Source organism: Manis javanica, chromosome X (assembly GCF_040802235.1).
Source record: "Manis javanica isolate MJ-LG chromosome X, MJ_LKY, whole genome shotgun sequence".
NCBI lineage: Eukaryota > Metazoa > Chordata > Mammalia > Pholidota > Manidae > Manis > Manis javanica.
This window is the reverse complement of record NC_133174.1, coordinates 117,778,586-117,797,713: the sequence shown is the minus strand read 5'-3', so window position 1 is coordinate 117,797,713 and position 19,128 is coordinate 117,778,586. Positions and strand designations below refer to the sequence as shown.

Sequence of the window (19,128 nt, the reverse complement as noted above, 5' to 3'; positions counted from 1 at the left end):
AACAATATATAATTGTGGCTTTATCATATACAAAACGCTTTACATTTTTCATTTTGCCACATATCTCATTCAGCTTTATGAGGTAGGTTGAAAGGATTGAGTATACTGAAGCTTAGACAGCCTATCCAAGGAGACAAAACTAATAATACACAGTAAAGCTGAAACTTCTTAAAAGCCAGGTCTCCTGATTCTGCTTCTTAGTATACTGTGGCATATTCTCCTTAAAAGTAAAATGAAAAATGTGTTTTTTAGTTTTCACCATTCAGAATAATTCTCTATAAATGAATTACTTTTGTCATTTTAAGCATTCTGTAGTTAGAGTACATAGTATTTAAAGTATTGTAAGGTACATGATACTATATAATGAGAAAGTTAGTTAAACTTGGAAATTAAACAAAAATGTGTAAGAGTATATTCTTTATTAATATGTATATGATTATGGCTTTGTAAATTTACATTGTAAATACACAGTATTTAAAGTATTGCAATTACGCAGTCCATGTGAACACTTAATGTTAATTAATTTCAGTGTTTTCAGTTAGTATCTGGTTTATTGATACGGCAGTTGTAAACTTCTTTCCTTTTTCCCCCTTAGCCACCGTCAAAGAACAGGCGAGAGAGAACGGAATTGAAACCTGATTTCTTTGATCCAGCTTCAATTATGGATGAATCAGTAGGTTTAATTCAAAATCAAAAGTATAGGCAACCCCTGATTTTGAGGTTGAAGAGCTGGGACAGTACATTGAGAATGAATAAAAACGATTTGATAGGAGAAAGAGGCAGGTGGGAGGGATTTCAGAGGGGGAGGATGAGAGGGGGCAATGCAGTGGTGGTTAACAGATTTAAAGTGCCTTTGAATCTGGCCAACTGGGACTTGAGTGTTAAATTAAGGAATTTAGACTTTTCCTGTAGGCTTGAGTTAACTCATTGAAAGATTTTGAATTAGGAGGTGGCATGATCAGAATGACTTTTCAGAAACATTGCCTTGTCATTTATGGATGGATAGGATGAATGAGAGAAAATAATCATCATCATAATCATAATAAGAAGGCATAGTGAAAGATAGAACTTGAACAAAGGCTTTGATAATAAGGAGAAGGGGATTAAGATAACTGGTTATTGTTAGGTATTGTCAGGTTTGTCAGTTCTATTTCTTAAATACTTCTTATAGATGAGTCCCTGCTGCCATATTCTCCCTGACAAGTCCTCCTTAGTTTTCTTTTGGACTATTGCAGTAGTCTTTAAACTGATCTTGCTGCCCTACCACTCCTTTTTATTTCTTTTGGAGTCATCTTTCTAAAATGCAGATCTAATCCTCTCACTCAGTTTCAGATCTTTCACTGGTTTTATTCCCCGTTGTGGTTAAAAAATTCTGGCTCCTCAGCCTGGTAGACAAAAAGCACTTGTGATCTGGCTCCTTTGCCAGCTGAACCGTGTCCTTTTCCTTACATATATCTTGCCCTCCAGCCATACCGTATCTTGTAGTTGGTCTCAGACACACTATGTTCTTTTACAACTCCATTACTTTGTGTAGCTTTTCTCGCTGCCAGAATTGCCCCCTTTCCTTTTCCTCCTAGTGAATTCTTCCTTTAATAGTCAGTTCTGATGTTAACCTGTGGAGTTTTTGCTGACCTCTGCAGATAGATATTATCTGGATTTTTATTCTCTGCTCCCATAACACTTTGTATACACTTTATTTTGGTAATTACCAGAGTGGTGTTGTGAAATAGGAGTATTACATTTTGCTTAATAGGCTGAATTCCAGGCAGTAATGATTTTATCCATTTTGAGTTCTGCCTATCATAGTAGGTGTTTAGTTTTATTTGCCAAATAAATCAGTTAAGTGCCCTTCTATCTTACTTTTTAGTGTCTGCCCATTATGCTGCTTCTTCCTATAGAATACCTACTATCTCAGGTAGCTATTGCATCATCCTCTGAGGCGTCGTTCTCTATCCCTATTTCTACCATTCTCTCCTTGGTCACCCTCACCTCATAATCTACTTTCAGATAGCTTTTGGAAGAATTTCAACAAACTTACACTAACATACTAGTCCAGTTATTTGAGACAAAGGACACTTTCATAGAATAGCAGGCACAGAAATCTTTGGACAAGCCACATTTAGATCCTTTAGTTTCTCAATCCCTAATGTGCATGTGAATCATCTGGAGTTCTTATTAAAATGTAGATTCTGCTTTAATAGGTCTTGAGTGTAGCCCGAGATTCTCCATCTAACCAGGACAGTCATTGCTCCAGGACTGCAGACCATACTTTGAGTAGCATAGGTGACTTAGGCCTAGCCATTTCTGTAGCTTAAATGCACATTGCAGTATATGGTTCCCTGGTAATCCAAGACCTGGATTACCTCTGTCTTCCAATTTGTTCAGTAAAGTATAAAGGTAGTGATTGTGATGAAGAATAGAAGAGAATTTTTTAAAGCAGATATGGTGAAATGTATTAATTAAAAAATTTATTGAGCTGGAAGTTGGGTGCTAAAATGAGTGATGCTGTCCTCCCCCCCTGCCTTCAAAGAGTTCATGTTCTAGTTCACCTGGACTGTCTTCTTTGAAAAAAGGAAAGAAGCTAGTGTTTGAGAGCCGGACATTATGCTAGGCATGATTTAGTTTGATCCTCTCAGCAACTTTGTGCGGGAGGTGGTGGGATCCCACTTCTATACCCAAGCAAACTTGAACTGATGAGGTAGTTAAGTGTCTTCTTGCTCAGAGCTGTACAACTTTAGTGTCAGAGTAGAAATTTGATTCGAGTTCCTTCTGATTTAAAAATCTAATGCTGTCTCCTCTGTTGTACTTCCTAAAGTCAGACCTTATTTGGAAGAAACACCAAGAGTAATTTAGAAATTGAAATGATTAACTATAGTAAACATATGAGCACTTTTCACTTAAGATTCCTGAAATAACAAAATAGCAATATAAATTATATGTATATGTTTTAACATTTAACATTTACAGAGAACTACAATCTGAGTGATGCCAAAGATAGGGATCTAATAATTATTATTTATAAAAACTTTTTGGCATTCTCATGTTTTTTGAATATGTTAATAACTAAGAGGATAATAGTTTACTTAGGAAACGTAGCACATGCATCTACACCTGTAGTTTTATAGAATTACCACATGATGGCAGCAGTCACATAACAGTGCTCAATCATTTTAAAGATTCAGGTATCTTAAAAAGTCTTTTTGACTATGTGCATTTAAGTCAATACTAATTTATTTTAAAATGTACATTAAACTTCACCTCATTGTTTCAACAATAATTTAAGAAATGGAATAAGAATAGTTTAAATGTGAAAATCTATTTGCCTTTATATAATACCTACATCTGTTTTTTCTCAAGCCTGCGATAAGTAATTCATCAAAAACAATAGTAAAATTGGGACCTAAATTCTTTTATACCCAGTTCTAAGAATGTCTAATTGTAAACGAAGTAACCTAAAGCATCCTAGTATAGATAATTTGTTATTTCTAAACTAAGTAAATCCTAAATATGTCTTTTGTAACATGATATCCACATGATTCAGAAGTGGTAATATGAAAACTCTGAGCAGATCAGTTGGGTTGCACATACCCAAGATTCTAGATTTATGATTTAGTTGTATATCTGAGAACAGCGTTGCTTTATCCCATTGTGGTGGCTTTCTGCCCAGCACCATTTTTGTCACAACATACCAGAGCTTCTATTTTTACTTTTTAAGTACAAGCTTAAGTGTTTATTAATGTAACACCAGAAACAGGTATAGTTTGTTAACACAAAAAGAGAGTGTCACTAATGTCAATCTTCTCCTGTGTTGAGATTCTCTTATTAGTATTATCAATACTATGAAGTTGGTAAAAGGAAGGGTTCAGTATAATGGCGCTAATTTAATGTTAATAGACGAACTTACTTAAAACCTAGTTCACACAAAAAACAAAATCTATTCAGGTGGTTTCTACTAGGCACTCTGTTTGGAAAGAACTTGAGTTCATCTTCATGTGACGTTCTACACTAAAATTTACTGATTGTGATTTTATGCTTTGATTCATCATCAGAACTTCCCTTTCTCAGAGTCACAGAGTGTTATGGCTAGAAGGGACCTTTATACATCATCTAGGCCTCTTTGGTGGAAACATTCTAATGACCCAAATTCTGATTCTAACAAAAAAAGGAGAACCCTGAACCTTGTTGGGCGGTGGGGGAGACCAAAGGTCAGTAGTGGTGGTAGTTTTGTTGGATGACAGGTAAGAAGTGGGGTACATAAATCCTCTTTGTTACTGTTACTGGGGATTCCAAACATTTTACTTAGTAATTTCTAACAAGGCGGCTACAATCAGATAACTTGTTTCCTGGTCTGAAAATACAGTGCCCTTCAGGTTAAAACAATTCCTGAGTTCTATGACTTTTGTTAAAATGAGATTTAATTTACAAGTAAGAGCCCTTTGTAACCCCAGTCTTACCTCATTACCTCTGGCTTTAGTATCAGTTCTTACTAGCTCATTAAAAATTTAAAAATTTTATTTGTCATAGTGCTGGAATTTTAATAGAATAGCCTAACTTAGTATGTATAACTGAAACTTATGTCTTGTTTAATGAATGAAGGGGAGTTGGCTCCATTCATTGTCTACTTTTACTTTTATTAGTTAATGACAAGCAATATTAGATTTAATCTAATATTCTTTTCCCAAGGGTATAGAAAAGCATCAGTATAAGTTAGCTTGCCAGATTTCACCTTACTGGATTTTTAAAAATTCGTCATTTTGTTCATTCACTCAGTCCAGATTTTCTAAATTTTCTACATATTGGTATTGTTTTTGGATGTTTTAGTCTGTGTGTTCAAATGCCTTTTTAGAAAACTATGCCCACTAGTCATAGTGCAAATAACCAAGGTTGCAAGACATTCTTAAGCTCTTTCCAGTGAACCCGTGCCAGAAGTATGTGTCAGCAGAAGCACATTCGTGTGTTCATTCAATGAATGTTACGTGCTTCTGTTCAGAGCATTAACTAGGCATTAGGGGTATATATAAACATTATAAATGGGACATGGTCACTGCTTTTAGTTTTATTTGTGAGGTAAGTACTGTTTTGATTAGACCTGATGTTATTTCATCACAAATCAGTGGTCATTTTAATTTTAGAATTACATACCTGAACAGGGGGGATTTTTCAAATTGGTTTTATTAGCATGTTATTCAACTTAATATTGTCAAGTATTAATGTAATATTTACAGATGTGTTTTACAAAGAAATGAATGACAATTTTAACAAGATTTTTTTTCTCCTCTCTCTCATTAGGTTCTTGGGGTGTCAATGTTTTAATACCAGTACACAATTAAATCTGTGGTGAAGTCATTTTCTAAGTGGAAGAGGAAATTTTAAAATAAAGTGTGGTAGATACAGTGAAATTCTGTACAGATTTTTCTCTAAGGAGAATATGACATGCTTATGCTTACCAAGATCAAGTGCATTGAGGGGCAGTTTTGTTTGCCTGATAAAAGTAAAGGACAAGTAAACAATTTGACGATAAGCTACAGTTTTTCTTAGAAAGTAAATATTTTATTTATGCGCTGTTAGTTGGCTTTTGAATCAATTATTTCATGCTTTTTTTAAAGAAAATATAATAATCTCAAGAGGCATTTGGTACAGATATGAATTCTCTGACATTATTTAACTGGGTATATTAAGTAATGATGAACTTTGCTGGATTTCTGTTTACATCCAAGAAACAAAATTAAGGATGGATTTATTCCCCTGCCTGGAATTGTTTTTAGCATTCTAAATTTAAATGCTTGAAACATCAATCAACAAAGCTTTCTTTTAAATATTGTAATTGTGGAGAAAAGTAAACTTATAAGCAGAACTTTTACAATTTTTTCATCTAAAATGTATTTTAAGATATTTTTAAAATCCAAGAGCTTCTCTATACTTTTCAGAAATATCCAGATGCAGTGAACTGCCAGAAGGTAACCAGTCTCAAACAAGCTTATCCCATTATCAACCCTGAAAGTTTGCTTGTCCTTTAAGATAAAAATGTAATGTTGTGATATTCCTTCCAGTAGTGCCACTGTATTTTGTCTCCAAATAAAAGAAGCTTATTGTAGTATGTTTGCAGAAAAATTCTAAACAAAAATTATACAGCTTATTAGAGTGTGGGAATAGGGATCTAAATTTTAAATAAAATTATATATATATATAAATTGGTGCTGATTTTATAATTGCGCAGTTTGTTTAGTTTTTTCTTACTTTTAAATTCCAACTTAAAATTATGAGGTTTCAGAAATATATTGAAAGTTTAACAATGTTTAAAAATAGAAAAGCATGAGTGTTCATGCTTTAAAATGATTTTTAAATTTGTATTTTATATTGTTTTATCTATCTGTCTTTGCAAGCAGTCTTCAGGTTAAAGATACTTCTAACAGGTTACAGTACATTTCCTCTGTATGTAAATTAGATGGGATAATAGAATTCATAACCCATAATATTCTTTGAAAGCTAAGCTTTAAACTTCATTTTATGTCCTTTCACAAATAAATTAGTTTAAAACAGAAAGTGGCTACTTGCCATTTTGACATCAACTCATTTTGCGAGGCTTAGGCAGCTAGACATCGTTTAAAACAAAATATTAACTTATATTACATGTGTATCTATCTTTTGTCAGTCGTCTCTCAGTTCTTGAGGTATATTATTTTAATCATTCCATGCCTTAATATGCTTGCAATACAAGAATATCTTCAGATGGGTGAATACCAAAAGGCTTCAAGTTCTTAGCATCAAAAATCAACAAGCATTGGGCTGTGGTAGCCAAAAACCATAGGTTAGCTAAAAGATCATGATGAAGTACAATTATTTTATTAAATCATGGTTAATAACAAATGAAAACAGACTTGTCCAACAGATTTTTCCATCAACAAATATTGTCATGTGCAAAACTATTGCCTATGTTGTTTTTTCACACCACTGCATTTACTAGAACTGCTGAGAGGACTGTATATATGATTTTAAACCTAAGTTGATTTTTTTTCTCACTCTTGAAAGGAGTACTTCTTTGTGAAAGCAGTTCTTACAGCTTTGTTTTCAACCAGCTAAAAATGTTTTATATATTACTCTAACCTGTTGTCCTCCACATTCTATTGTCCTAATTGTACTGTTTTCTGATTTGTATTTATGTCTTGAGACAGTAACTTTTTGAATAAAAATAAACCTACAGTATGTTGTATGTTTTATCTTTTGTAATTGAAGGAGTAGGGTGACTATAAATGGTTTAGAAAGTATATCTATTTTCACATTTTTTAATATGTTTGGGTGGGAATAATTTATAGAAAACATTGCCATTATATATTTTAAATAAATTATATGTATTTTTAAATGAGACTAAATCCCTAATTGGGTTATTACTTTAAAACAGAAACCTGCCGCCATTATTCCTTTATTTTTATCTGGTATGGGGTAAACATTGTTTTAAAATGTCTACATTGTTCATCCAGGGTATTTGAGTGCCTACTCTGTGCTAGGCATGTGTTAGGGATCTACAGTGAACAAGATAGACAAGGTCCCTCCCTCACAGATCTAGTGGGTTAAATGAGTAAGGAAAGAAACAAGTAAAAATTTAACTTGTAGTAAGTGCTAGGAAGGAAACTAGCAGGGTGTGCTGAGCTAGACAATGAGTGTGTGTGTGATTGTGTGATTGTGTCTAAAACCTCCCTTAGGTAAGGGGCTTATGCTTGGAGGTGAATGAAAGACATTTGAAGAATTATGAATTGAATTCTTAATGGAAAACTACTACAAGCTTTATGTTAAGATGTGCATTGCTTTCTTAAATGATTCGTATCATTGTAACACTAGCTTATTGGTTATTTAGGGTAGTTTGTAGATCACATTGTAAGACCAGTCTTCTGTCATTGGTGATTCAGAACTGAACATATTAAGTGATTGCTAATAGCCAGGCACTGTTTTAAATGGTTTACATGCAGTAATTTATTGTCACAACCATAGGTGATAAATGTTATGATCACACTGCATCCCTACTCCTCCCTGCTTTTTTTTTTTTTTTTTAAGTCAGGAGGCACTGAGGAGAATGAGGCACAGAGAAGTTAAATACCCTGGGCAAGGTTGAATGGCCAGTAAGTGATGGAACTAGCATTCAAAGTCAGGCAGTCTGGCTGCATTAAGTCCTGAGAGCATTCGAATTATTTGATATGTAGTGATAACAGATAATTGTATAAAGATAAAATGGCACATTTTCATTGTACCATGGTGAGGAAATGGAGCATCTTTAAGGAGTCCAGCTGGCTATAGAATTGACTGGTGTGGATCAACATTGTCCTTAATTTGCTACCCAGGTGGCTTCTATAAAAAGTATAAATTAAATCTGAGCCCTGAGCCCATCAATAATTACTAGTTAATACTTATTAAAGTTGAGAGACTGGGGGAGAAGAGGAGGATAACCCAGAAGAGAGGTTTTCAGTATGTTGTCACAAAAGGAACTTCAAAAGATTCATATGGATGAGTTCTAGGTCAGATAGATTATTATGGTAGCTGTAATTATTAAGCAAAAGAAAATGAGCTAGTGAAGCAGAAGGCCTTTGCTTATGAGGAAACTAGGTCAAGCTAAGTATCACTCAGGTCAACAAGACTAAATTGACTTCTGCTGTGTGCCTGGCCTTGTGCTGGCTGTGAAGCAGTCAGACCAGTAAGACTTGGTTTTCAGGCCACTTACAGGGTGCAGATTCAAAAGTAATAAAACAGAGTAAGTTCAATGTTTATACTGGATGTTAAAGGACCCCAGAGGAGGGACGCTAACTGGGTATTCTCTGAGAGGCTTCCTATAATAAGCCTGATAAAACTTGAGTCTAGTTTTTTCCACAATGTTTTATTAGGAAAAATTACCACACAGCAATCCTGAAAGAATTTCACAGTGAACACATTTCACTCTGATTGCTTTATCTTACTCATCTACCAATACATCTCATTTTTTTGAAGTATTTCAAAGTAAATTGCAAACATGGGTACACTACCCCCTAAATATTTCAATCTCTGTTTCCATTACAGGTTAAATTAGGCTGTCCTAGAACTTGATATGAACGGACTCATTCAGTATCTTTTGTTGCAAAGTTTCCCTAAGTATGATTTCAAGATGAGCCCATGTTGCATACATTAACTGTTTGTCTATTCAGTACTTGATGGATATCTGGGTTTGTTTCCACTTTTTGGCTATTAAGAATAAAGTTGCTGCCTGAGATGAATTTTAAAAGCCGAGAATTAGGCTAGGTGTAAGGCAGGTAAGGATGACCAAGACTCAGAATTCCAGGCAAAGTGGGCGTCATAAACGAGCATCATGGGTATAAGAACTATTTAGGGGTGGGTGGGACAAGACTGGAAGATAGTTGGACATTCATTACCTAATGTAAGCTTTAAGAGTGAAAAATGGCATTCACACTGGTATTTTTGGTAAGTTAAATGTTACATGTAATGTTCTCAGAATTGGTAAATACCCAAAGTAGTAGTAGTAGTAGGGTGCCTTTACATGAGTCGTGATTAGTTTATTTGTTTACTTACACGTATGTTTTAGCCACAATAGGTTTTACTCCATTGAGAAAAATGCTTTTCTCTGCAGTTTATAACTTGTGTAGTTGTATTAAAAATGAGTTGTAAATTCCTGAAAAGTAGGTTCCTCAACTGAAGTCAGTTTTGGACTGGTAGTGCAAACTTAAAATGGATGGTCAGCAACAGTAAGTTTACTTAATTGTTTTTTAATTTACCTTATTTATGAGGATAGGTGTGAAGATAACTTACCTCTAGTGAATCTTTGGCAAGTTGTTAAATAATTTTACAGTGCTTAGAGCAAATTACAACTAATTTTGAGGAATAGCCAATTGTGTTGGGTTTTTGCTGTATGCCAAACACTATTTGAAGTGCTTCATTGGTAGTTAATTCTTATGCAAATATGTAGTTGATATTATCTACATTTTACAGGTAAGGAGACTGATGGGCGGGTTAAATCCACTTGCCGAAGGGCACATAACTCATAAGTGATCGAATCTAGATTTGAACTCAAGTCATCTGACTCCACAGTGGGTGCTCTAACCACATCCGTTTCATTTTTGTGCCACTCAATGTACCCACCTACTTGCCTATGTATTTGTGTATATTGCGTTTCCTTTTGTTAGAATGGATAAGCTGTCCATGTTTGTAAGATACTGGATTCCTCTGTCTCTCTCCCTGCATTATTAGTTTTCCCCTCAACTGGATCATTCCTAACAACATGCGTCTCCCATCTTCAAAACTAGGGGAAAAAAACCATTCCATTAATTATCTTTTAGCCACTTCCCTGTTTCTCACCTTTTGCTGTCAGGATGAATTCTACCATTCTCTTGAATTCTCTAATCACACCTTCATTCCTATTGCTCTACTAAGACTTCAACATCCCGATGACCTTCATTCTGCCAAATTTTCTTACCAGTACTCTCTAATCATCTATGGTCTCTAATCATCTACCTACAGAGTCTAGTTTCTTCCAAGTCACAGTCTCTCAGAGTCCCAGGCTAATCCATTAATGACAGGTTAAAAGTTGGACCCTTTTGGTAGAGTTACGGGAATACCTTTCTTTGGCAGCCATTTCTCAGGAAATGGACAGAACCCATGTGGCTTTCCCAAAGCTTGTGAAACAGTAATTGAAGTTCAAACTGCTGTGTTAAGTTCCCAACTTCCATAGCTGTCAAAGCCTAGCTTACAGTACATGGAAACTTCCCAGTGATTTTCTGGGTTTTTTTGTTAGTGGGGTAACCAATTTAATCATCTTCCCCCTCCTTTGCAAATGGCTTTGGTAGTGAGTTGAGGGAAGATTAGTTGGCGTGTTAAGAAAAAGCTTGGAGCAGAGCATGCCACTCAATTTCATGCCTGCCAAAACCTGTTTGGGCAGATTCACATCTGATTCTAATTTTCTTGGGGCCAGTGTCCTACAAGAGACTCACTTTAAACCCAAAGACAAAGACAGACTAAAAGTGAAGGGATGGAAAAAGATATTTCATGCAACTAATAGGGAGAAAAAGGCAGGAGTTGGAGTACTTGTATCAGACAAAATAGACTTCAAAACAAAGTCACAAGAGACAAAGGACATAACATAATGATAAAAGGGTCAATCCAATAAGAATATATAACCGGTATAAATATCTATGTGCCCAACACAGGAGCACCTACATATGTGAAACAAATACAACTAAAAGGGGAAATGGAGTGCAATGCATTCATTCTAGGAGACTTCAACACTCCACTCGCTCTGAAGGACAGATCAACCACACAGAAAATAAACAAGGAGACAGAGGCACTGAACAACACATTAGAACAGATGGACCTAACAGACATCTACAGAACTCTATACCCCAAAACAGCAGAATGTACATTCTTCTCAAGTGCAAATGAAACATTTTCAAGAGTAGATCATATACTAGGCCATAAAAAGAACCTTGGTAAATTCAAAAAGATTGAAATTGTACCAACCAGTTTCTCAGACTACAAAAGTATGAAACGAGAAATAAATTATGCAAAGAAAATGAAAAGCCCCAGAAACACATGGCGGCTTCACAACATACTCCTAAATAACCAATGGATCAATGTCCAAATAAAAACATCAAGCAATATATGGAGACAAATGACAACAATAATTCAATACCACAAAAATCTGTGGGATGCAGCCAAGGTGGAGCTGAGAGGAAAGTATATTGCAATACAGACCTACCTCAGGAAAGAAGAACAATCCCATATGAGCAGACTAAACTCACAATTAACAAAACTAGAAAAGGAAGAACAAAGAAGGCCCTAAGACAGAAGAACGAGGGACATAATAAAGATTAGAGCAGAAATAAAATCCAGAAGAATAAAACAGTAGAGAGAATCAAAGCAAGAGCTGGTTCTTCGAGAAAATAAACAAAATAGATAAACCCTTAGCCAGACTTATCACGAAAAAAGAATCTACTCACATAAACAGAATCAGAAGTGAGAAAGGAAAAATTGCTACAGACACCACAGAATTACAAAGAATCATTAGAAAATACTTTGAAAAATTATATGCTAACAGACTGGATAATCTAGAAGAAATGGACAGCTTTCTAGAAAAATACAACCTTCCAAGGCTGACCCATGAAGAAACAGAAAATCTGAATAGACCAATCACCAGCAACGAAATTGAACTGATCATCAAAAAACTACCCAAGAACAAAACGCCTGTACCAGATGGCTTCACCACTGAATTTTATCAAACATTTAGTGAAGACCTAATACATAACCTCCTTCAAGTTTTCTGAGGAGAAGAAGAGGGAATACTTCCAAACTCATTCTATGAGGCCAGCATCACTCTAATACCAAAACCAGGCAAAGACACCACAAAAAAAGAAAATTGCAGACCAATATCCCTGATGAACATAGATGCAAAAATACTCAACAAAATATTAGCAAACCAAATTCAAAAACACATCAAAAAGATCATCATAATCAAGTAAGATTTATTCCAGGGATGCAAGGATGGTACAATACTCAAAAATCCATCAACATCATCCACCACATCAACAAAAAGGACAAAAACCACATGATCACCTCCATAGATGCTGAAAAAGTAATCAACAAAATTCAACATCCATTCATGATAAAAACTCACCAAAATGGGTATAGAGGGCAAGTACCTATCCTACTTTGAACATAATATGTTCACCCTACCTATGAACATAATAGAGGCCATATATGACAAAGCTACAGCCAACATCATACTGAACAATGAGAAGCTGAAAGCTTTTCCTTTAAGATCGGGAACAAGACAAGGATGCCCACTCTGCTTCTATTCAACATAGTTCTGGAGGTCCTAGCCACGGCAATCAGACAACACAAAGAAATAAAAGGCATCCAGATTGGCAAGGAAAAAATCAAACTCTTCCTGTTTGCAGATGACATAATATTGTACATAAAAAACCCTAAAGAACCAACTCCAAAACTACTAGATCTAATATCTGAATTCAGCAAAGTTGCAGGATACAAAATTAATACACAGAAATCTGTGGCATTCCTATACACTAACAATGAACTAGCAGAGAGAGAAATCAGGAAAACAATTCCATTCACAGTTGCATCAAAAAGAGTAATATACCTAGGAATAAACCAAACCAAGGAAGTGAAAGACCTATACTCTGAAAACTACAAGATGCTTATGAGAGAAATTAAAGAAGATACCAATAAATGGAAACACATCCCGTACTCATGGATAGGAAGAATTAATATTGTCAAAATGGTCATCCTGCCTAAAGCAATCTATAGATTCAATGCAATTCCTATCAAAATACAAGCAGCATTCTTCAACGAACTAGAGAAAATCATTGTAAAATTCATATGGAACCACAAAAGACCCTGAATAGCCAAAGCAATCCTGAGAAGGAAGAATAAAGCTGGGTGGATTATGCTCCCCAACTTCGAGTTCTACTACAGAGCCACAGTAATCAAGACAATTTGGTACTGGCACAAGAACAGATCCATAGACCAATGGAAAAGACTAGAGAGCCCTGATATAAACCCAACCATATATGGTCAATTAGTATATGGTAAAGGAGCCATGGACACACAATGGGGAAATGATAGCCTCTTCCACAGCTGATGTTGGCAAAACTGGACAGCTACATGCAAGAGAATGAAACTGGATTATTGTTTAACCCCATACACAAATGTAAACTAGAAATGGATCAAAGACCTGAATGTAAGTCATGAAACCATAAAACTGAGAAGAAATAGGCAAAAATCTCCTGACTATAAACATGAACAACTTCTTCTTGAACACATCTCCTCAAGCAAGGGAAACATAAGCAAAAGTGAACACATGGGACTACATCAAACTAAAGAGCTTCTGTATGGCAAAGGACACCATCAACAGAAAAAAAAGGCATCCTACACTATGGGAGAATATATTTGTAAACATATCCAACAAGGGGTTAACATCCAAAGTAAATAAAGAATTTACATGCCTCAACACGCAAAAAGCAAATAACCCAATTAAAAAATGGGCAGAGGATATGAAGAGACAGTTCTCCAAAGAAGAAATTCAGGTGGCCAACAGGCACATGAAAAGATGCTCCACATCACTAGTCATCAGGGAAATGCAAATTAAAAGCACAATGAGATAACCACCTCACACCGGTAAGGATGGCCAGCATTGAAAAGACTAAGAACAACAAATGCTGGCAAGGATGCGGAGAAAGGGGAACCCTCCTACACTGCTGGTGGGAATGTAAGCTAGATCAACCGTTGTGGAAAGCAATATGGTGGTACCTCAATAAATTAAAAATAGAAATACCTTTTGACCCAGGAATCCCACTCCTTGGAATTCACTGAAAGAATACAACTCAGATTCAAAAAGACATATGCACCCCTGTTTATTGCAGCACTATTTACAATAGCCAAGATACGGAAGCAACCTAAGTGTCCATCAGTAAGTGAATGGATAAAGAAGATGTGGTACATTTACACAATGGAATGCTATTCAGCCATAAGAAAGAAACAAATCCTACCATTTGCACAACATGGATGGAGCTGGAGGACATTATGCTCAGTGAAATAAGCCAGGTGGAGAAAGACAAGTGCCAAATGATTTCCTTCGTTTGTGGAGTATAACAATGAAGCCAAACTTAAAGAACAACATAGCAGACTCAGAGAGTCCAAGAAGGAACTAGTTGGTACCAGGGGGAGGGGTGTGGTAGGGGGGAATTGAGGGGTATTATACTTAGTGCACATGGTGTGGTGGATCGCGGGGTAGACAGTGTTGCACAGAGAGGGCACATCGTGAATCTGGCATCTTGGTACACTGCTGGATGGCGACTGCATTGGGGTATGGGTGGGGACTTGATTGTATGGGTAAATGTAGTAACTGCCTTGTTTTTTCATGTGAAACCTTCATAAGAGTGTATATCAATAATACCTTAAAATAAATTAAAAAATTAAAAAAAAAAGAACTCTTGTGGGGATATACTTTAAGTCTATGGAGATATCATGTAACTAACTCATCATCAACTTTTTTGCCTGAATCAGTTATTCCTACTTATTTATATCAGTAGTGTCTTGGGAATATTTGTTTTAATTTATGGTTATAATTCACTGGTAACATTAAGTTGTCACAGATTTGGCTGGTGGGGGTCCATTCAAGCTGGCTCCTGTGTCTTGATGTGTTGCCATCATTCTTTTTTTATTGTGGTATCATTAATATACAATCACATGAGGAACATTGTTTTTACTAGATTCCCCCTATACGCCATTACAGTCACTGTCCGTCAGCATTCCCATCATTCTTTGATCATTTCATTAATTTTTGGTACCACAAGATATTGCAGGCTCATTTTGTACTTTCTCTGCCCATCCTTGGAATCAGCCATTCTCTAAGAAACCCCAGTTCCTTTTATTGGACAATGGTATTTAGAAACCAGGATATAGGCTGGGATCTATGCACATACATTAGTATTGGGTTGTAATTGCTTGTAGAGGCCTCCCTAGAGGACAGAGGTGGGAAATATATGTATGTATACACACCACATATGCACACTTCTGTATCTCTATATACGTTTTGCCATCCCCCTCCCCTGCCACTACCACCACAATGCGGTTGTGTTACGATATTCATTTGACATGCAGTTAGGTTTATTTGCCTCTGTTTATTTTATATTTTGGGGTTCTCGTCAATCCTCATTGATTTCATTTGTTGTTGAATATATGAAACATTAACGTGATTCCAAAAGGCAAAATAAAGCAGAAATACATACTCAGAGAGGTCTCACTGTCGCCCTCAATTCCTTCTTTCTCATTTGCTTCCACCATTCTTTCCATCTTGTTCCTACTCAGCCCTTATAGGTAACCAGTCTTCTGGTTTCTGGTTTATATTTCCTGTTTCCTTTGGCAAAATAAGCAGATATATGATCAGTATTTTCTTACTTTTCCTTCTTTAGTGCTCTTTTGCACTCTTCTTTTTTAATTAAACAGTGCTTCTCAGAAATAACTCCATATCATTCATGGATTCTTTCTCATTCACTCATGCAGTTACAGAATACTCCATTAGTGTGTATACGATGGTTTAAACACCTATGTTTGTGTTTAAACACTCACCTATGTTTATGAAAACCATTCAGGTGGTTTTCAGGGTTTTGTATTCACAAACATTGCTATAATGAATAACCATGTGTATATGTATTTTTTTATTGTTGAATGTGTATCTTCAGGGTAAATTCCTAGAAGTGGAAATGCTTGTTTAAATGGTAAATGCCTGTGTTTTTTTGTTTTCCATGAAGAAGTTTATTCTTACGAGTAGTGTGAGGTATGAATCTAATCTTGTCTTTTTCCAAATGACTATCCTGCACTGTTTATTAAAAGTTCATCTTTGCCCCATTGATTTTAGATGTCACTTTTATCATACACTAAATTTCTCTATGTACTTGGTTATATTTCTGGACTTCCTATTGTGTTTCACTGGTTTGTTTGTCTGTTCATGTGAGGTTACCGCCCAGGCTACATTAAAAAAGTCAGTATTTTATTTGGATTGTGTTAAGGTTAAAAATTGACTTGAGGAGAGCAGGTATCTTTGTGTCTTTCAGGAATGTTTTAAAGTTTTCCTTACATAGGTTTTGCATGTTTCTTTCTCAGTTTATTTCTGAGTATTTTATCTTCATTATTGAGATTTGAATAGGGTTTTCTTCATCATTATCTTCTCTGATTATTGCGTGTGTATAAGAAAGCTATTGATTTGTCTATCTTAGTTTTATATTCTGCTACCTTGTTGGATAAGTGGTGTTGGAACAACTGGATAACCATACTGAAAAAAAAATTAACCCCTATCTCACACTATGCACAATATCAATATGAGATTATAGGCCTATAGCTTTCTAATAGACAAAGGTGTCTTAGGACATAGGTAACAGTATCTCTCAAAGAACAAATTGATAAAATAGACTTCATCAAAATTTGAAACTTCTGCTAATGATATGACACCACCAAGAAAATAGAAAGGCAAACCATAGGCTGTGAGAAAATACTCACAAAACATGTACCTGTAAAAGGACTGATATCGAGGATATATAAAAAAACTGACAACAAATGAAATAGACACTCAATAAAAATGGGCAAAAGACTTGAACACATGCTTCACAACGTAAGATAGATGAATGCAAAATAAACCTGTGAGAAACATGTTCTGTAATATTAGTCATGAGGGGTATATGAATTAAAATAACAATGAGATACTGCTACACACCTACCAGAATGTTATAATAAAAAAGGCTGACTCAAAATATTGGCAAGTATGTGGAGCATGTGAATGTGTAATGTTTTGTTTTGGAAAAAGGCCAGGCAGTTTCTTAGGAAATTGAAATACACATACCCAATGATCTAGTAGCTGTACTCTTAGGTATTCATCCAAGAGAAGTGAAAGCATATATCTAAAAAGACTTGTGGAAGAATGTTCACAGCATAGCAGCTTTATTGATAACAGCCTCAAACTTGAAATAGGCCAAGTTACATCAACAGGAGAATAGATAAGTAAACCAAAGTTATACATGAGAATACAATTCAGCAATGAAAAGGAATAGTGGAAAAAATCCTAGCAGTGTTTGCCTCCAGTGTGCAGAGGACAGGTGACTGGGAAGTGACCCAAGTGAACTTCACATGGTGATGGGTAAGTTTTGTCGTGCGTGACTCAAACCCTTAGACAAGATTTGTTCATTTCACATTATTTGGATTTTACCTAATAACAAGAGCCATAAACAAACATTTAACTAGTAAATATTTATACTGAAGTGTGTAGGTGTGTGATATACTGCTGTCTTTAACTTGTTTCAAAATGCATGAGAAATAAGATTAATTCATGGATGAGATGGATAGATATGTACAGTTAAAAAGTTTGTTGTAGACCCCACATGGAGTGTATATGAGTGTTCACTGCAGAAATCTTTCTTCTATGTTTGAAAATATCCATAGCAAAATGCTTAAGGAATGAGGAGAGGGAAGTGTTGTGGAAAAAAGAAATAGAGGAAAGAGTCATTTATTCCTAGCTTCTAAGCTATGGGGTGGTGGTCTGTGGAAACAGAGAAGGCTAACAACCTTTTCCTAGTACCAAATAATGACTCTGAGGTAGTTAACTGATCATACACAGACAGTATACATTTTGGAAGACAATTTACCATTAAAAAAATATGCACAGTTGTAATTAAAGGGCTTCACCAAAAACAGCAACAGGAACACTACTGTTGGCTTACTTTCTTCCCCAGTGGCAGAACTCCTCAAACTTTGATCATGTCATCTGTTTAAATAAGATTTTGTCTTGTTAATAATTGGTAGTCTGGCTGCATTCAGAAAGCTATTTAATTTTGTGACTTTTCATAGAATAGCAGAACTGGAAGGAACTTCAAAAATTTCTAATCCAACTGGCCTCCTCCTACGTGGAAGGAAAGCATGCCCAGTGAATAACAAAGCAGGTTAAAGGCGAACCCAAGTTTCCGACTACCTGTCTCTTGTTTTCCTCACTCAGGGGCTTTCAAACATTTTAGCAATAGAACTGTTTTATAAAATGAAATAGTACATGGAACCCCTATATGCAAAATGGATAAAAATAACAAATGAGTTCCATAAGTAGTTTAAATCTGTTGTTTGCTGGAAAATTGAAGAAACTCTTAGTATTTCTAGGAGCCCATTTTGGAAAATATGGATGAAGGTAAAAGGATTTTTAAATTTGTATCTTGGTAACTCACAATTTAACACTTCTTCCTTGAAGGCAGTCATTGAAATTCAAGAGGGAGTGTGTATCATCCTGCTTTGTCCAACTGACTTCTAGTTTGCTTTCTCCCAATATTCAAGGTCCTTTTTCTGTTCAGACATGACTTGTAAGGTGGGCTAAATGGCCATTGATGTTTATACTCCATTTTATTCAGAAAAGGATAATGCAATATTAAAATAAAGTAATCAGGACAAGAGGTAATTAAAAGTAAGAAAGTCAGATGTGACATCTGGTATACCTGTTTGAAGTTGCCATAAATTTGTTTCTGAGCTTTCTAAAGGTAAACACTAAAAGTAAAAAAAATATATATATATGGTTACAAGATTCACAGTGTCCATAAGTATATATATATT

General features: G+C 35.4%; 1 protein-coding gene across 2 annotated transcripts in view; it reads left to right on the top strand.

Annotated features, from left to right (window-relative positions):
* The window catches only part of STAG2 (STAG2 cohesin complex component), a 137,975-nt gene extending 130,772 nt beyond the window's left edge, over nucleotides 1–7,203 (top strand). For both annotated transcript variants that reach the window (XM_073227859.1, XM_037015396.2), the window contains 2 exons: nucleotides 596–673; nucleotides 5,290–7,203. In XM_073227859.1, coding sequence (XP_073083960.1) covers nucleotides 596–673; nucleotides 5,290–5,313 — 102 coding nt within the window. In that variant the 3' untranslated portion in view covers nucleotides 5,314–7,203. The remainder of the gene's footprint in view (nucleotides 1–595; nucleotides 674–5,289) is intronic.
* The last annotated feature ends 11,925 nt before the right edge of the window (nucleotides 7,204–19,128 follow it).